The 14,797-nt window shown below is 42.2% G+C and overlaps 1 protein-coding gene across 4 annotated transcripts in view; it reads left to right on the top strand.

Moving 5' to 3' along the window:
• Window positions 1-10,519, top strand: part of DAW1 (dynein assembly factor with WD repeats 1) — a 31,367-nt gene extending 20,848 nt beyond the window's left edge. The window contains exons 11-13 of one of the 4 annotated variants that reach the window (XM_030882612.2): window positions 5,349-5,425; window positions 7,805-7,967; window positions 10,153-10,519. In XM_030882612.2, coding sequence (XP_030738472.2) covers window positions 5,349-5,425; window positions 7,805-7,967; window positions 10,153-10,187 — 275 coding nt within the window. In that variant the 3' untranslated portion in view covers window positions 10,188-10,519. Of the gene's footprint in view, window positions 1-5,348; window positions 5,426-7,804 lie in introns of all 4 variants that reach the window. The other 3 variants (XR_009564518.1, XM_030882457.2, XM_030882797.2) reach the window with 3 other exon arrangements.
• The last annotated feature ends 4,278 nt before the right edge of the window (window positions 10,520-14,797 follow it).

Genomic DNA, 14,797 nt, shown 5'->3' with positions numbered 1-14,797 from the left:
TCACCTCCTGTGAATGCATGTCATGCTGCTGTATGACTGTGTCATTTCCCTGACAACATGAGCAAGCCTCCACTCTGTCTAAGTCACCTCTCTGATAATCACATATGATGCTACACATATGTTTAATTCTCTTAATGACCATATGTGACTTTACATCGTGCTTGTGTAAATTCCTTAACAGCCCTTTAAGAGATTCTGGCAAAAATGGAATGCTTTTCCCAGGCATGATTTGTTCACTTGTTCTTTGCCTATATTTGCTCCTGGTGACTAACATACTTTTAAGTAGTTACTTTGTGTTATAATCAGTTGTAGAATTTTGCCAGTGATTCATTTTAATTACAGTCTTTATTATTGTCTCTCTTTTCAAAATTATATTTGCATGCTCATTCTCTTACTCACTAGGACTTTTCAAACATGGTCCTTTAATCATACATACATGTCCTTTTTACATCCTGGAATATAAACACCCTGAATCTGGAGAATTTTATTTTTTAAACTATTTACTTTCTCATCTTCTCACAGATCTTTCCTTTTAAAAATCATCCCTTAACTATAATTAATCTGCCCTTTTCATTTTAAATATCATTCTCATTTATACAAAAAATCTATTCACTAAATATATATGGAGTACCTACTTTGTGCCAGGAATAGTTTTAGGAGCATAGGATATATCAATGAACAAAAGAGATGGGAATCTCTTTCCTCCTGGAGCTAAGTTGTAGACAGGGGGACAATAAATGATACTGTGCATGTGTTTTATATAGAATATTAGATTATATAGAATGCCAGGAGTTGGTCAGTGCTATGAGGGAAGAAACAAGCAGGGACAAGGAATCAGGATGCTGACGGATGGATGAGAATAATATATAAGCTTGATTCTTTTAGTTTTGTCCTTTCTATCATCTGTTATTTTCCCTAGCAGTGATTCTTTCCTTGTTCGGTAACACATTACTTCCAAAAAACTCTTTTTCTTTTCTTTGTTTTGTAAACCTCTTCTCCTTCTGTCCCTCCTAAGTCTTGATGTTTAGAGCAATTTTTTTTTTTTAATTTATCTCTGGTCTTTGCTCCTCATTCCCTTCTTAAAATTAGATCTCATTCAACAGAGTTAGTTGCCTGTGCAGCTACAATCTGTTTTTTTATATTTATCACCTTTTTCATTTTCACTGGAATTACTCTCAAGGCTGAAATTTTTGGTGTCTTATTCATATTTCTATCTTATAAAAAACTACAATTTCAGGCTATATTATTTTTATGTTTTCTGAAGTTTAAAAATGCTTTTGTAAAATTTAATGTACTAATCTATACTGGATCTCTTTGTCTTATTAACAAACTCTTTTTAAAAATTTTTTCTCTATTTAAAAAAATTTTTTAAAGATTTTATTTTTTTATTAGTTATCTATTTTATACATATTAGTGTACATAGGACAATCCCAATCTCCCAGTTCATCCCACCACCACCTCCCCACCAACCCCACTCTCCCCCCTTAGTGTCCATACGTTTGTCCTCTACGTCTGTGTCTCTATTTCTGCCCTGCAAACCGGTTGATCTGTACTATTTGTCTAGATTCCACATATATGCGTTAATATACGATATTTGTTTTTCTCTTTCTGACTTACTTCACTCTGTATGACAGTCTCTAAGTCCACCCGTGTCTCTACAAATGACCCATATTTCATTCCTTTTTATGGCTGAGTAATATTCCATTGTATATATGTACTACATCTTCTTTATCCATTCATCTGTTGATGGGCATTTGGGTTGCTTCCATGACCTGGCTATTGTAAATAGTGCTGCAGTGACCATTGGGGTGCATGTGTCTTTTTGAATTATGGCTTTCTCTGGGTATATGCCCAGTAGTGGGATTGCTGGGTCCTATGGTAATTCTATTTGTAGTTTTTTAAGGAACCTCCATACTGTCCTCCATAGTGGCTGTATCAATTTACATTCCCACCAACAGTGCAAGAGGGTTCCCTTTTCTCCACACCCTCTCCAGCATTTGTTGTTTGTAGATTTCGGATGATGCCCATTTTAAATGGTGTGAGGTGATGCCTCATTGTAGTTTTGATTTGCATTTCTCTAATAATTACTGATGTTGAGCATCCTTTCATGTGTTTGTTGGCAATCTGTACATCTTCTTTGGAGAAATGTCTATTTAGGTCTTCTGCCCATGTTTTGATTGGATTGTTTGTTTTTTTGTAATATTGAGCTGTATGTGCTGTTTATATGTTTTGGAGATTAATCCTTTGTCCCTTGATTCGTTTGCAAATATTTTCTCCCATTCTGAGGGTTTTCTTTTCATCTTGTTTATAGAGTTTCCTTTGCTGTGCAAAAGCTTTGAAGTTTCATTAGGTCCCATTTGTTTATTTTTGTTTTTATTTCCATTACTCTAGAAGGTGGGTCAAAAAAGATCTTGCTGTGATTTCTGTCAAAGAGTGTTCTTCCTATGTTTTCCTATGTATGCTATTTGTCACTTTCCCTTGTTGCTTTTAATAATTTTTCTTTGCCTTTAATTTTTGTCAGTTTGATTACTGTGTCTCGGCATGTTTCTCCTTGGGTTTATCCTGCCTGGGACTCTCTGTGCTTCCTGGACTTGGGTGACTCTTTCCTTTCCCATGTTAGGGAAGTTTTCAATTATAATCTCTTCAAATATTTTCTCGGGTCCTTCTCTCTCTCTTCTCCTTCTGGGACCCCTGTAATGTGAATGTTGTTGCATTTAATGTTGTCCCAGAGGTCGCTTAGGCTGTCTTCGTTTCTTTTCATTCTTTTTTCTTTATTATTCTGTTCCGTGGCTATGAATTCCTGCATTCTGTCTTCCAGGTCACTTATCTGTTCTTCTGCCTCCGTTATTCTGCTATTGATTCCTTCTAGTATATTTTTCATTTCAGTTATTGTATTGTTCATCTCTGCTTGTTTGTTCTTTAATTCTTCTAGATCTTTGTTAAACATTTCTTGCATCTTCTCGATCTTTGCCTCCTTTCTTTTCCTGAGGTCCTGGATCATCTTCACTATCATTCTTCTCAATTCTTTTTCAGAAGGTTGCCTATCTCCACTTCATTTAGTTGTTTTTCTGGAGTTTTATCTTGTTCGTTCATCTGGTACATAGTCCTCTGCCTTTTCATTTTGTCTATCTTTCTGTGAATGTGGTTTTTGTTCCACAGGCTGCAGGATTGTAGTTCTTACTTCTGCTGTCTGCCCTCTGGTGGATGAGGCTGTCTAAGAAGCTTGTGCAAGTTTCCTGATGGGAGGGACTGGTGGTGGGTAGAGCTGACTGTTGCTCTGGTGGGCAGAGCTCAGTAAAACTTTAATCCACTTGTCTGCTCATGGGTGGGGCTGGGTTCTCTCCCTCTTGGTTGTTGGGCATGAGGCGACCCGATGCTGGAGACTACCAGGCTCTTGGTTGGGGTTAATGGCGGACTCTGGGAGGGCTCATGCCAAGGAGCACTTCCCAGAACTTCTTCTGCCAGTGTCCTTGTCCCTGCAGTGAGCCACAGCCACCCCACGCTTCTGCAGGAGACCCTCCAACACTAGCAGGTAGGTCTGGTTCAGTCTCCTATGGGGTCACTGCTCCTTCTCCCAGGTCCTCATGCACACACTGCTTTGTGTGTGCCCTCCAAGAGTGGAGTCTCTGTTTCCCCCAGTCCTGTTGAAGTTCTGTAATCAAATTCTGCTAACCTTCAAAGTCTGATTCTCTGGGAATTCCTCCTCCTGTTGTCAGACCCGCAGCTTGGGAAGCCTGATGTGGGGCTCAGAATCATCACTATAGTGGGTGGACTTCTGTTGTATAATTGTTCTCCAGTTTGTGAGTCACCCTCCCAGCAGTTATGGGATTTGATTTTATTGTGATTGCGCCCCTCTTACCATCTCATTGCAGCTTCTACTTTGTCTTTGGATGTCCGGTGTCTTTTTTGGTGAGTTTCAGTGTCTTCCTCTTGATGATAGTTCAGCAGTTAGTTGTGATTCCGGTGCCCTTGCAAGAGGAAGTGAGCACACGTCCTTCTACTCCGCTATCTTGAACCAATCTCTCTTATTAACAAACTCTTAAAACAGTTGGATCACTTTTCTTTAAGGCTTTTGAAATGTCCAGCCAAGTTGCAAGTTTTATATTTTAATCATATTAATTCTAACAGAGCAGTTTTGTCTACAATTTTTGTTTTGTCTACAGTTTTTGTCTGACAATTCCCTATCCTTGCTAATTTTACCTTGATGTAATCTATAATTTGTGGTGAGACAGCATCCTTCACCTGGGCAGATAAATTTTAATTTTTTTTCTGACAGCAATTTTACTACTTCTGTTTTTCTCCTTCTATGCTTATTTAACTCCTCTATTCTTTTTTTTTTGTTTTAAAATACATTTATTTATTTATTTATTTTTGGCTGCGTTGGGTCTTCGTTGCTGTGTGGGCTTTCCCTAGTTGCGGCGAGCAGGGGCTACTCTTCGTTGCAGTGCACAGGCTTCTCATTGTGGTGGCTTCTCTTATTGTGGAGCACGGGCTCTAGGCGCACAGGCCTCAGTAGTTGTGGCACGCGGGCTCAGTAGTTGTGGCTCACGGGCTGTAGAGCACAGGCTCAGTAGTTGTGCTCATGGGCTTAGTTGCTCTGCAGCATGTGGAATCTTCCCGGACCAGGGATTGAACCTGTGTCCCCTGCATTGGCAGGCAGATTCTCAACCAGTGTGCCATCAGGGAAGCCCCAACTCCTCTATTCCTTAATTCTAACGAAATGTATCTACTGTTGTACTTCATGTATCCATCCATCCACCCATCCATCTACCCTCCATCCATCCATCCATCCTACATCTATTTATTGTGTTTACTATGAGTTTGGCACTTCTGGGCATTGGGGACCTGATAGGGAACAAACCATTCTCTTAGCCTTTTCTGTTGAAAGGGGTTTCTTAGTGCCTGTTCTTCATTCATTGAGTAGTGAACGCTGTTCCTTCTCAGGAAGGCCTCTCGATCTTCTGCAACCCTAGACTCATATTTGGTGTATGATGTTAGTCTTGCTGTTTATTTCATCCTCAGCCTCTCAGAACTTGTTTTAATTCCCCTTTTTTCTCTTAAAAACTTTATTCTTTTTGGATTCCTGTCTCCCCATTCCCATCTACCTTGGAACGCAGTATCTCTTCTAATAAGCTTGGGGCTAGAGAGACTCCTTTTCACTCTCTTCTCCTGCAGTGGAACCAGCTTGCATTTTAAGTATTAAGTGGCTGGTTCTCACCGCAGGCAAGAAGACAAACTTAGCACAGAGTGTGTGTGTCAGAGGGATAGATATTTAGATAATTCAGGGCATGTGGTCAAAGTTCTGTGTTTCAGATGAATTTATATATATCTCAACTCCTCTCAAAAAGGAACAGCAAGAGTTTTCAGTGCAGCCACGAGAAAATGCATTACCAAATTGGAAGGCCATGTAGGTGAAATTTCAAAGGTGAGTTGCTTTCTCATTTGGAGCAATTTATTTATTTTCAAAAAAATAGGCAGCTGGCTTAGTATAAATAGGTCTATTGGCACTGATGGTACCAAGGTTTGGCCAGTTATCTCACATTTTCTAGAAATCAGTTACCTAAAGACTTTATTTTTAAAAGTGTCCTGAAACTCAGCATAATAAATGATTTCTAAAACCTTTTACAAAGTATAAAACAGCATTCTCCTCAGCCATGAGCAAAAGATTCTGTTAGCTAAAAATACTTATTAAAGCTATTAAGAAGCTAATAAAGTATTTTTCCTAGTTCTAGTAAACACACAAGTTTATATTACGCAAAAGACACGCTGCACAGCAAATATCAAGTGTCCTGTAGATTAGATGCAATTGAGGAAGTATTTCCTGGAAATATTTAACACTTAACGAAGTTAAAAATGACCTATTTTGAAACTTGAAAGCTGTAGTTTAGGATTTTATATCAGCTCCTCCCAAAAGCTTATGCACAGAGCAGGGCCATCCAATCAGGGATCTGAGGTTTAGATGTGTCCTCAGAATATTGTATTGAAGGCTGGGACTGGTGACTCTCACCCCCTAGTTTGGCCCAATTCTTTGGTCTCATACCTGAGATAGATTTCTCGTTCCTTGTAAACTATCAGCTTGATGGTTTCAAGTCTCTGCAGGCTCCTGCTGGAGCCCGGGGCCGCCCGCTGCTGTGCTGTCTCCCCATCTCCTGCCTTTGCACCTGCTGCTGGTGGCCACTGCCCCCTTGCCCATCAGGGTTGGTCTCTGAGACTGTGCAGGACACATCTTCTTCACAGGCTGGGAGGCCTTGGGGACTGGCAGGAAGAGGGATGGGATGTGTGACCGTGGGAGACAGGCCACAGAGGGCGCCCAGGCCATGTTGCTGAGAGTCTGGTGTGTCACACTCAATAAGCGCGCGTGCGTGTGTGTGTGTGTGTGTGTGTGTGCGCGTGTGCGCGTGTGCGTGTGTGTGTGTGTGTGCGTGTGTGCGTGTGTGTGTGCGTGTGTGCGTGTGCGCGTGTGTGCGTGTGTGTGCGTGTGTGCGCGTGTGCGCGTGTGCGCGTGTGTGCGCGTGTGCGCGTGTGCGTGTGTGTGTGTGTGTGTGTGTGTGCGTGTGCGTGTGCGTGTGCGTGTGCGCGTGTGCGTGTGTGTGTGTGTGTGTGTGTGTGTGCGTGTGTGCGTGTGTGTGTGTGTGTGTGCGTGTGTGTGTGTGTGTGTGTGTGTGTGTGTGCGAATAGAGTTCTCAAACTTCATTACTGCATTTTATGCTTGTTAAGTATATATTACCTATTGAATTGCCATCCAGTGATGGCATTTCTATGGGGTGCCAAGCTAAGGTATTCATTCATTCATTCGTTCATTCACTTAGCAAATACTTTTTTTTTTTTTTTTTTTTTTTTGCGGTACGTGGGCCTCTCACTGTTGTGGCCTTTCCCGTTGCGGAGCACAGGCTCCGGACGCGCAGGCCCAGCGGCCATGGCTCACGGGCCCAGCCGCTCCGCGGCATGTGGGATCTTCCCGGATCAGGGCACGAACCCTCATTCCCTGCATCGGCAGGCGGACTCTCGACCACTGCGCCACCAGGGAAGCCCAGCAAATACTTTTTGAAAGCTCCCACTGTGCTAGGCATTATGCTAGGTCCTAGTGACACTGTGATGAAAAAAGCCATGGCCTTGGGACTTGCCCTCATCAACCCTTCAGTTACAGAGGAGGTGGCCCAAATTGTCATCTTCTGATGCTTTAGAAAAGGTTATAAGCATGATGTCCAGAGGAACCAAGGACTAACACTTTTCTCTGCTGCTCAGATACCATGTGACGATGCCTGGCATGTAGGGGCTCTCAGGACACATTGATGGAAAGTTCTGTGCTTTAAGTAGCAGCAGACAGAAAGTCCTCCCTTAGTGGCCCTGACATTCTGTACCACAGATTGAGGGACGATCCCTATGCTTGTGATGACAGAAAGTTGGTTTGCAGCGGTGACATCGAGGTGTGGGTATGAAGATGCCTGGCTTGGGTTCTCATCCACACCAGGGCTCTGCCTCTTGGTTTGCGTGGGGAGATTGGCATCAGGAGCCTTTGGAAAGAAGCTGGGTGGGGAACACTCAAAGTATGACGGAGCTTTGGTTTTTATCTTAGAACCGTGTGTGATGGGTGGGCAATCAAACTTTACTGTCTAGATTTTAATTTTCATGTATTAGTCCCTGCAATATTTTTCCCATCCTGAAGGAACTGTTCTATGTAAGAATAAATACCAGGCTGAGAAGGTGACAGGTACTTAGTAATGTCCCCTTTCTGCTGATTAAAAATATAGTGGGAATCAAATTACACAAACCTGTGGTCACTTTTCTTCTTTCTTGCTTATAGATTTCTTTCAACCCCCAAGGGAACCGTCTTCTCACTGGCAGCTCTGACAAAACAGCTAGAATCTGGGATGTTCAGACGGGTCAGTGCTTCCAGGTTCTTGAGGGACACACAGATGAAATCTTTTCATGTGCTTTCAACTATAAAGGTGACATAATCATCACAGGTAGGGGAGAAATAAACACCATCGACTTAGTTTTCCTTTCAAATTGGCTGTTAGAGTTACGAAGCTGGATACCAAAAGGAGACACCCCCATCCCCACCAGGGTCCCTAGCTCATCTTGGTGCCTTTTATGTCCTTTATTTCATTTTAGTTGCATTGCAGAACCACAGGAGTGAGCTCTGCCACTGACTGTAAGGCTTTATGAATTCTCAGTTTCAGTTGCTCCAGGCGAAGTAAGAATTCAGTAGCCTGCCTTCTTCCTGTTTACTACATTTCCCCAGGCACAGTCCATCAGATGGTCAATACTCAGTTGACGGCAGTAAATGTTAGTAACTAAAACAAGTCAGGACCTGAGTTCTTCACAGTGGGATTTATAGCCCATTAGAGATTTGTTCTTTGAGTGAAATTGTTTTCTCCTTGGATGTCCCCTCGTGACACATTAATATTGGGGGAAAAGAACACATATTGAGCAATTTTTCAATGATTAATGATTTATTGTGAATAAATTATATTAGCGATATTTTATAAGAACTGGATTGAGATCAGGTTAATTTAGATTGTGGAAACGGGAAAAAAATGACAAGAATATGGCACTACGTTAGTGCACTGCCTCTGGAGGAAACCTTGGCAGGGAGTGGGATGCTACAGTGGTGTTGGGTAGGGATGCCCTCAGAGGGCACAGAGGAGCGAATCTGCCTAACTCTTAGTGATTCTCATTGTGTCCAGAAGATTTTCACATTGCTTAACTAGTCTAGTAAGTGAAATGTCACATATACAAAGTTGGCTTTATATATTGGCTGATTAGGTAGCTTCCTAATCATATAACTTTAGAGGTGCTGAGAATAATCTCCCCTTTGCCCTGAAATACCACCCCTTTCCACCTAATTATGGATAATTTCTAAAATTGCAGATTACTTCCTTTGGGCTTACGGTTAGCGAGTGTTACTAAAACGTAGGTACTCCTAAGACAAGGCCATAATAAAGAATGTTGGATCCTTTCTCACAATGAGGAAGGAGGTGGGAGGTTGTGACAGGAAGCACAGGAGCTGAGGGCAGGCTTTCCTAGTCTACACCGTTCATGTTAAGCCGGGTCAGCTATGCAGTACCTCTTCCCCTCAGCCACAGAAGACCCTGAGAGTTAGGGAAGGAACATGTGTTGATTGTGCCTTGTTTTAGTGGTGGCCTTCAAATGCCTGAGCTCTTTTAAGATATTATCGATTTATTTAGTATTTCCCAAAGCACCAACATGCTAAATACTGACCCACTAGATGCCAGCGCTTATGAGAATGGGGGTGACACGTCTGCCTGGCCTTCAGCAGAGCACCGGGTTTGAACTGATCTGTCCTGTTTCTTGTCAGACCCCGGTGTGATTAACTGCATTTTTTAGTGGACTGCCTGAGGGTTTAGAGTCACTAAATGGAAAGAAACTGTCTGGTGTGGTCATGACACTTTTAAAAATACGAGGTGCCTTTGCGGGGAATGTGCGGTGTTCACAGGCTTTCCCGATCCGTGCAGCCCTCACACTTCCTCTATCGATGGTACCTGCCTGGCTGCTGAGGTTGAGAGAAGCAGCAGCGCCCAGCACTGCTCCATACCAGGGCCGTCATTCCCACAGACAGAATGTGAATGGCATCCCTGGGGGAGGAGTTGTATCAAGGCTGCTTTGGAAGAGTGTCGATCATAGTCGTGGGGCGGGCGGGAGGATGCAAATTTCACATTCTGACCGACGATGAGAAAAATCTGTTGACATTTTGAGACGTTCCAAAGTGGGATGGGCTGCCCCCTCATAAGCTAGTCACTCAAACCTGGAGATGTTCAAAGTCACCATATTTCCACCTCGTGGCCATGTGTGAAGGTGGGGTGGGGAGATAAGCAGAGGGACGGCCGATGTGGCTGCATTCTCCGGTCCTCTCCAATTCTCAGATGCCATGAATCTCGCGGGGGTGCGTAGGTAGAATGTGAACTTGCCCAATTTATGACTGACATGGAAAAATGCAAAAAAAAAAAAAAAGATTCCCGCCCCCCAAACGCCTGAGCTGCTGAGGGGCTCTCCAGCTGGGCACCGAGGCTCTAGCACGTTAAACATACTGATCATCGACAATGACCCAGAAAATGTCAACCTGTAAAAACAGAGAGAGCTAAGTGAGTAAAATAAAGAAAACTAACTTTGTGAAATTTGCTTTATTAGGTAGCAAGGATAATACCTGTAGGATATGGCGCTGATTGAAGAAAGCCAGTGCATGAGGAAACTTGCCGCTTGGCATCACAGCCAGACAGCAAGCTATTGTGAGAGTTCATGTTTTCTCTTTGTCCACAAGTCAACCTTTCATACACTGTCGTTAGCTTCACAGATACGACCATTAAAGCTGATGGACTTATATCATTCCTTGATATTATTTGGTAGAGATGACAGGAACAAGCATCCTGTGTGGCAAATGTCACTGGTTATTTCAGTTTTCTTTCTTGATAGCATCACGATACTGATAAATGAAGCAAGAGTAATGTAACAACGTGTCTCCTAGATTCTACTTTGAAGCCTATTATTATAATTTCTGTTGAATAAAGTTTTTGGAGAAAATGTTTTGTGAATTTTTTGTGCATATCTATGTTTACAGTGTATGTTTTCTTCCTTGTGACGAGAACTTTTAACATCTACTCTTTCAGCGGCTTTCAAATATGCAGTACAGTTTTATTAACTATAGTCACCATGCTGTGCATTACATACCAACAATTATTTTATAACTGTTATTTTATACCTTTTGACCCCCTTCACCCGTTGTGCCTCTGTTCTCCACATGAGTTCAGTGTTTTCCATTTGTTAGTTGGTTTAGATCCCATATATAAGTGAGATCACATGGCACGTATCTTTCTCTGTCTGACATTTAATTTTAGTCTAATGCCCTCAAGCCTCATCCATGTGGTGGCAAATGACAAGATTTTTTTCTTTTTTATGGCTGAGTAGTATTCCATTTTGTGTGTGGCAGACTAGAGTCCTAGAGAAGCATCATCCCAGGGTCTGGATGCTAGTTTCTTTTACAGAACAGGGAGAGGGGGAGGTGAGGAGGTAAAGTAAAAAGGGCTGTAAGTTTTGCAAATATCTCCTGGTTTTGCCAGACTGGGGGAGGTGATATGTTAATTTCTTCTTTCCTGCAGCCATCTTATTGGATTCCAGCTTTCTGAATTAAGCCATTACTCCTTGCCCCAACACCTCCTCCCCCGATTTACTGGCCTGTTGAACGAGCTTGCGCTTGGTAACATGATTGCAAGAGCACCTCAGCAACAATAATTAGGGAACTTTGAAAAAAAAAACAAGGTTTATTACACACAAGTCTTGTAGGGTACAAGTCACACCCAAGGGCCACACAGGAGGTCAGGTGGAGGGAGGGAAGCATGGGGGTTCACGGGTTTACACTTCATCGGTGAATTTAAAACATAAGGGTGGGAATTAGGACACGGGAAGGGAAGAGTCGGGGTCACTCAGATGTTTCGTTCTCTAGGTCACCCAGGGCTTTCTGAAAGAGGAAGTCCATGGGTGAAGTGGCCTGGCTCCTGATCCGGGTTTTTTTTTTTTTTTTTTTTTTTTTTGCGGTACGCGGGCCTCTCACTGTTGTGGCCTTTCCCGTTGCAGAGCACAGGCTCCTGACGCGCAGGCTCAGCGGCCATGGCTCACGGGCCCAGCCGCTCCCTGGCATGTGGGATCCTCCCGGACCGGGGCACGAACCTGTGTCCCCTGCATCGGCAGGTGGACTCTCAATCACTGCACCACCAGGGAAGCCCCTGATCTGGGTTTTTTAGCTAGTGTATGTGCCGTACAGCTGGCAATACATTTATTTGAGATGGATGTCTTTGAAATGGAAGCCTTGGCAATCGAAGCTTCTTTTCTGGCACTTTTCACTACCTATACCGGCTTTACTTTCATCTGGGTATCGTAAGGTACAGTGAAGTGTGTGTAGGGTCTGGAGTCAGATTGTCTATGTATATATTCTCATTCCAACTCTTCATTCTTGGACAAGTTACCTCACCACTATGAGGTTTCTCATCTGGAAAGTGGTGACAATAATAGTTGTTGTCTTGAGGATTAGGAATATCTGGCACATGGCAAGCATGAGGATAATGTTTCCTGTTATTATGATCAATAACTTAGCAGTCATCTTTAAAAAAAAAACTGTGCTTCATATATAAACACATCTTTCAGGAAAGAACAGTGTTTACTCAGAAATCATAGTTGAAATATAACTTGTTTAATGTATTAGAGGTATCTTAGGGAGGATTGTAAATCAAATTTTTATCAATGAACACTTAAGAGTCTTGGAATAATTGTCCCTTTGTAACCAAGCAGGACCCTATGGGGCCTTCCCAGGACAGGCCTTCTCCCGCATCCTCTGCTTTAGCTCCTCTCTGCGGTACCTAGGTAGCAGTATTTGATGCACATTTCCTGAGTTGTTTTACAGATGTGACTCACCTCCCTCTCCCCGCCTCCACCAAATGGAAGACATTAACTACTTGATGAACTTGAGCACAGAGCCCCAGGCCTCCTGGAGGCTAAGGACCGAACATGTGAACCCCTATGATACCACCCTGTTACCTCACCGTCAGCCAATCAGAGAACTGTGCCCAGCTGGTCACATACGCTTCGACACCCGCCCCTGCCCCAACCTGGCTTTTTTTTTTTTTTTTTTTTTTAATTCTCCAAAATTCTAAACAGTTTTATTGAGTATAACTGACAGTAAGTTGGACATATTTAAAGTATACAATTTGCTAACGTTTGACGTATGAACACACCTGTTAAGCCATCACCACACTCAAGATAATGAACATATCTATCACCCCCCCCCCGCCCCAGTTTCCCTGAGCCACTTTATAGCTTCTCCCACCGGCCCCTCACTACACCCAGGCAACTGTTGGTCTGCCTTCTGTCACTGTAGATTAGTTTGCATTTTCTAGAATTTTATATAAATAGAATCATACAGTGTACACTTGTTTTTTTAGTCTGACTTCTTTCACTCAGCAAAATTATTGTGGCACATATATACAATGGAATATTACTCAGCCATAAAAGGAGACGAAATTGAGCTATTTGTAATGAGGTGGATAGACCTAGAGTCTGTCATACAGAGTGAAGTAAGTCAGAAAGAGAGAGACAAATACCGTATGCTAACACATATATATGGAATTTAAGAAAAAAGAAATGTCATGAAAAACCTAGGGGTGAAACAGGAATAAAGACACAGACTTACTAGAGAATGGACTTGAGGCTATGGGGAGGGGGAAGGGTAAAGGGTGACAAAGCGATAAAGAGGCATGGACATATATACACTACCAAACGTAAGGTAGATAGCTAGTGGGAAGCAGCCGCATAGCACAGGGAGATCAGCTCGGTGCTTTGTGACCGCCTGGAGGGGTGGGATAGGGAGGGTGGGAGGGAGGGAGACGCAAGCGGGAAGAGATATGGGAATATATGTATGTATATAACTGATTCACTTTGTTGTGAAGCTGAAACTAACATACCATTGTAAAGCAATTATACTCCAATAAAGATGTTAAAAAAAAAAAAACAGCAGAGTAAACCCAAAGAAAATGGGAGCATATTAAAAAAAATAAAAAAAATAAAAAGATGACCATACCAAGTATCGGCAAAGACAGGGAGGAACTGGAATTCTCACTCACTGCTCGTGAGAAATGTCACATGGTTCAGCACTTTAGAAATAGACGACCTGGCTTTTAAAAGCGCTTTGCTGAAACCCTTCGGGGAGCTCAGGGCTTCGTAGGGCATGAGCCACCCGTCTCCTTGCGTGGCTCCAAACTCCGACGTTTTGGTTTGTTTGGTCTCGCTGTGCCTTGGGCACGCAAAGTTGCGCTAACACTTGTAGAGGTTTTCTTTCGCACAGAGGAGCTGAGACGTGCGATCATTAATATAGATGATTATGGCTTAATCTATCCTCATATATTTAGATTTCATATAGAATTTTATGAGTGAATTGTGCTCATAAAAATGGAATGTCTTTTCTAACAACTCATATCTAAAACTGCAGTAGCTCATGATTTAGCATAATGTCTTATTTAAAGGCAAAATAAATGCTTTTAGAACTAAGCAATGCTCTTTATACATGAAAGTCTTACATGGCCACTTAAAAACACATCTATAATCTTTAAGTTACAAGTGAATTTATTATCCTATGTTTTTCCACTGCTTCTGTTACTCTTAATTTACCTTTCTTGGGTCTCGAAAGGGATGAGATTTGAAGTAAAAAAAAAAAGCTATTACGATGTTAAAAGACATATTCCTTTTCAAAAACAGGTTTGTAAACTGACTCAGAATTCCTACAATAATTTTAGTTATCTTACCAAGATTATTTTATGTTTTGTTTAACTTCACGGTTACCTCAGTTTGGTCTGTAAGTAACAAAACACATGGTTAAAACAAGGTTAGTTAGTCCCCTAGTTGGCTGTGCAGTGACATGATGACACGAGGACCCGGCATTTGGGGCTTTCCCCTCTGCCATCCTGGTTGGCGTCTGTCCTATGTATTCTTCCTAGTTGCCAGATGGCTGACACTATTTTCTTAGTTTAAGTATCTTGCTATCTCTTTTCATTTCATCAAATCCAGAAGAGAACTTCTTACTTCTCTCCCTGTTATTTCCACATGCTAGATACCATCTTAGCAGTTCTATTTCTGCTACCGATGGAATCATCTCTCGCTTTTTCTCCTTTATTTTCTCTATCCACCCACCCAATCATAAACACTTTCCTCAATTAAAAAACAAATCCTAGCTCTCCAGTCTTACTGCCATTTTAATCTGTAATCTATAATCTCATTACCCCTACACTAGAAA

The sequence above is a fragment of the Globicephala melas genome, chromosome 7, assembly GCF_963455315.2.
Source record: "Globicephala melas chromosome 7, mGloMel1.2, whole genome shotgun sequence".
In the NCBI taxonomy this organism is placed as follows: Eukaryota; Metazoa; Chordata; class Mammalia; order Artiodactyla; family Delphinidae; genus Globicephala; species Globicephala melas.
The sequence above is the reverse complement of the archived record's forward strand: the minus strand, read 5'-3'. Positions and strand labels throughout refer to the sequence as shown.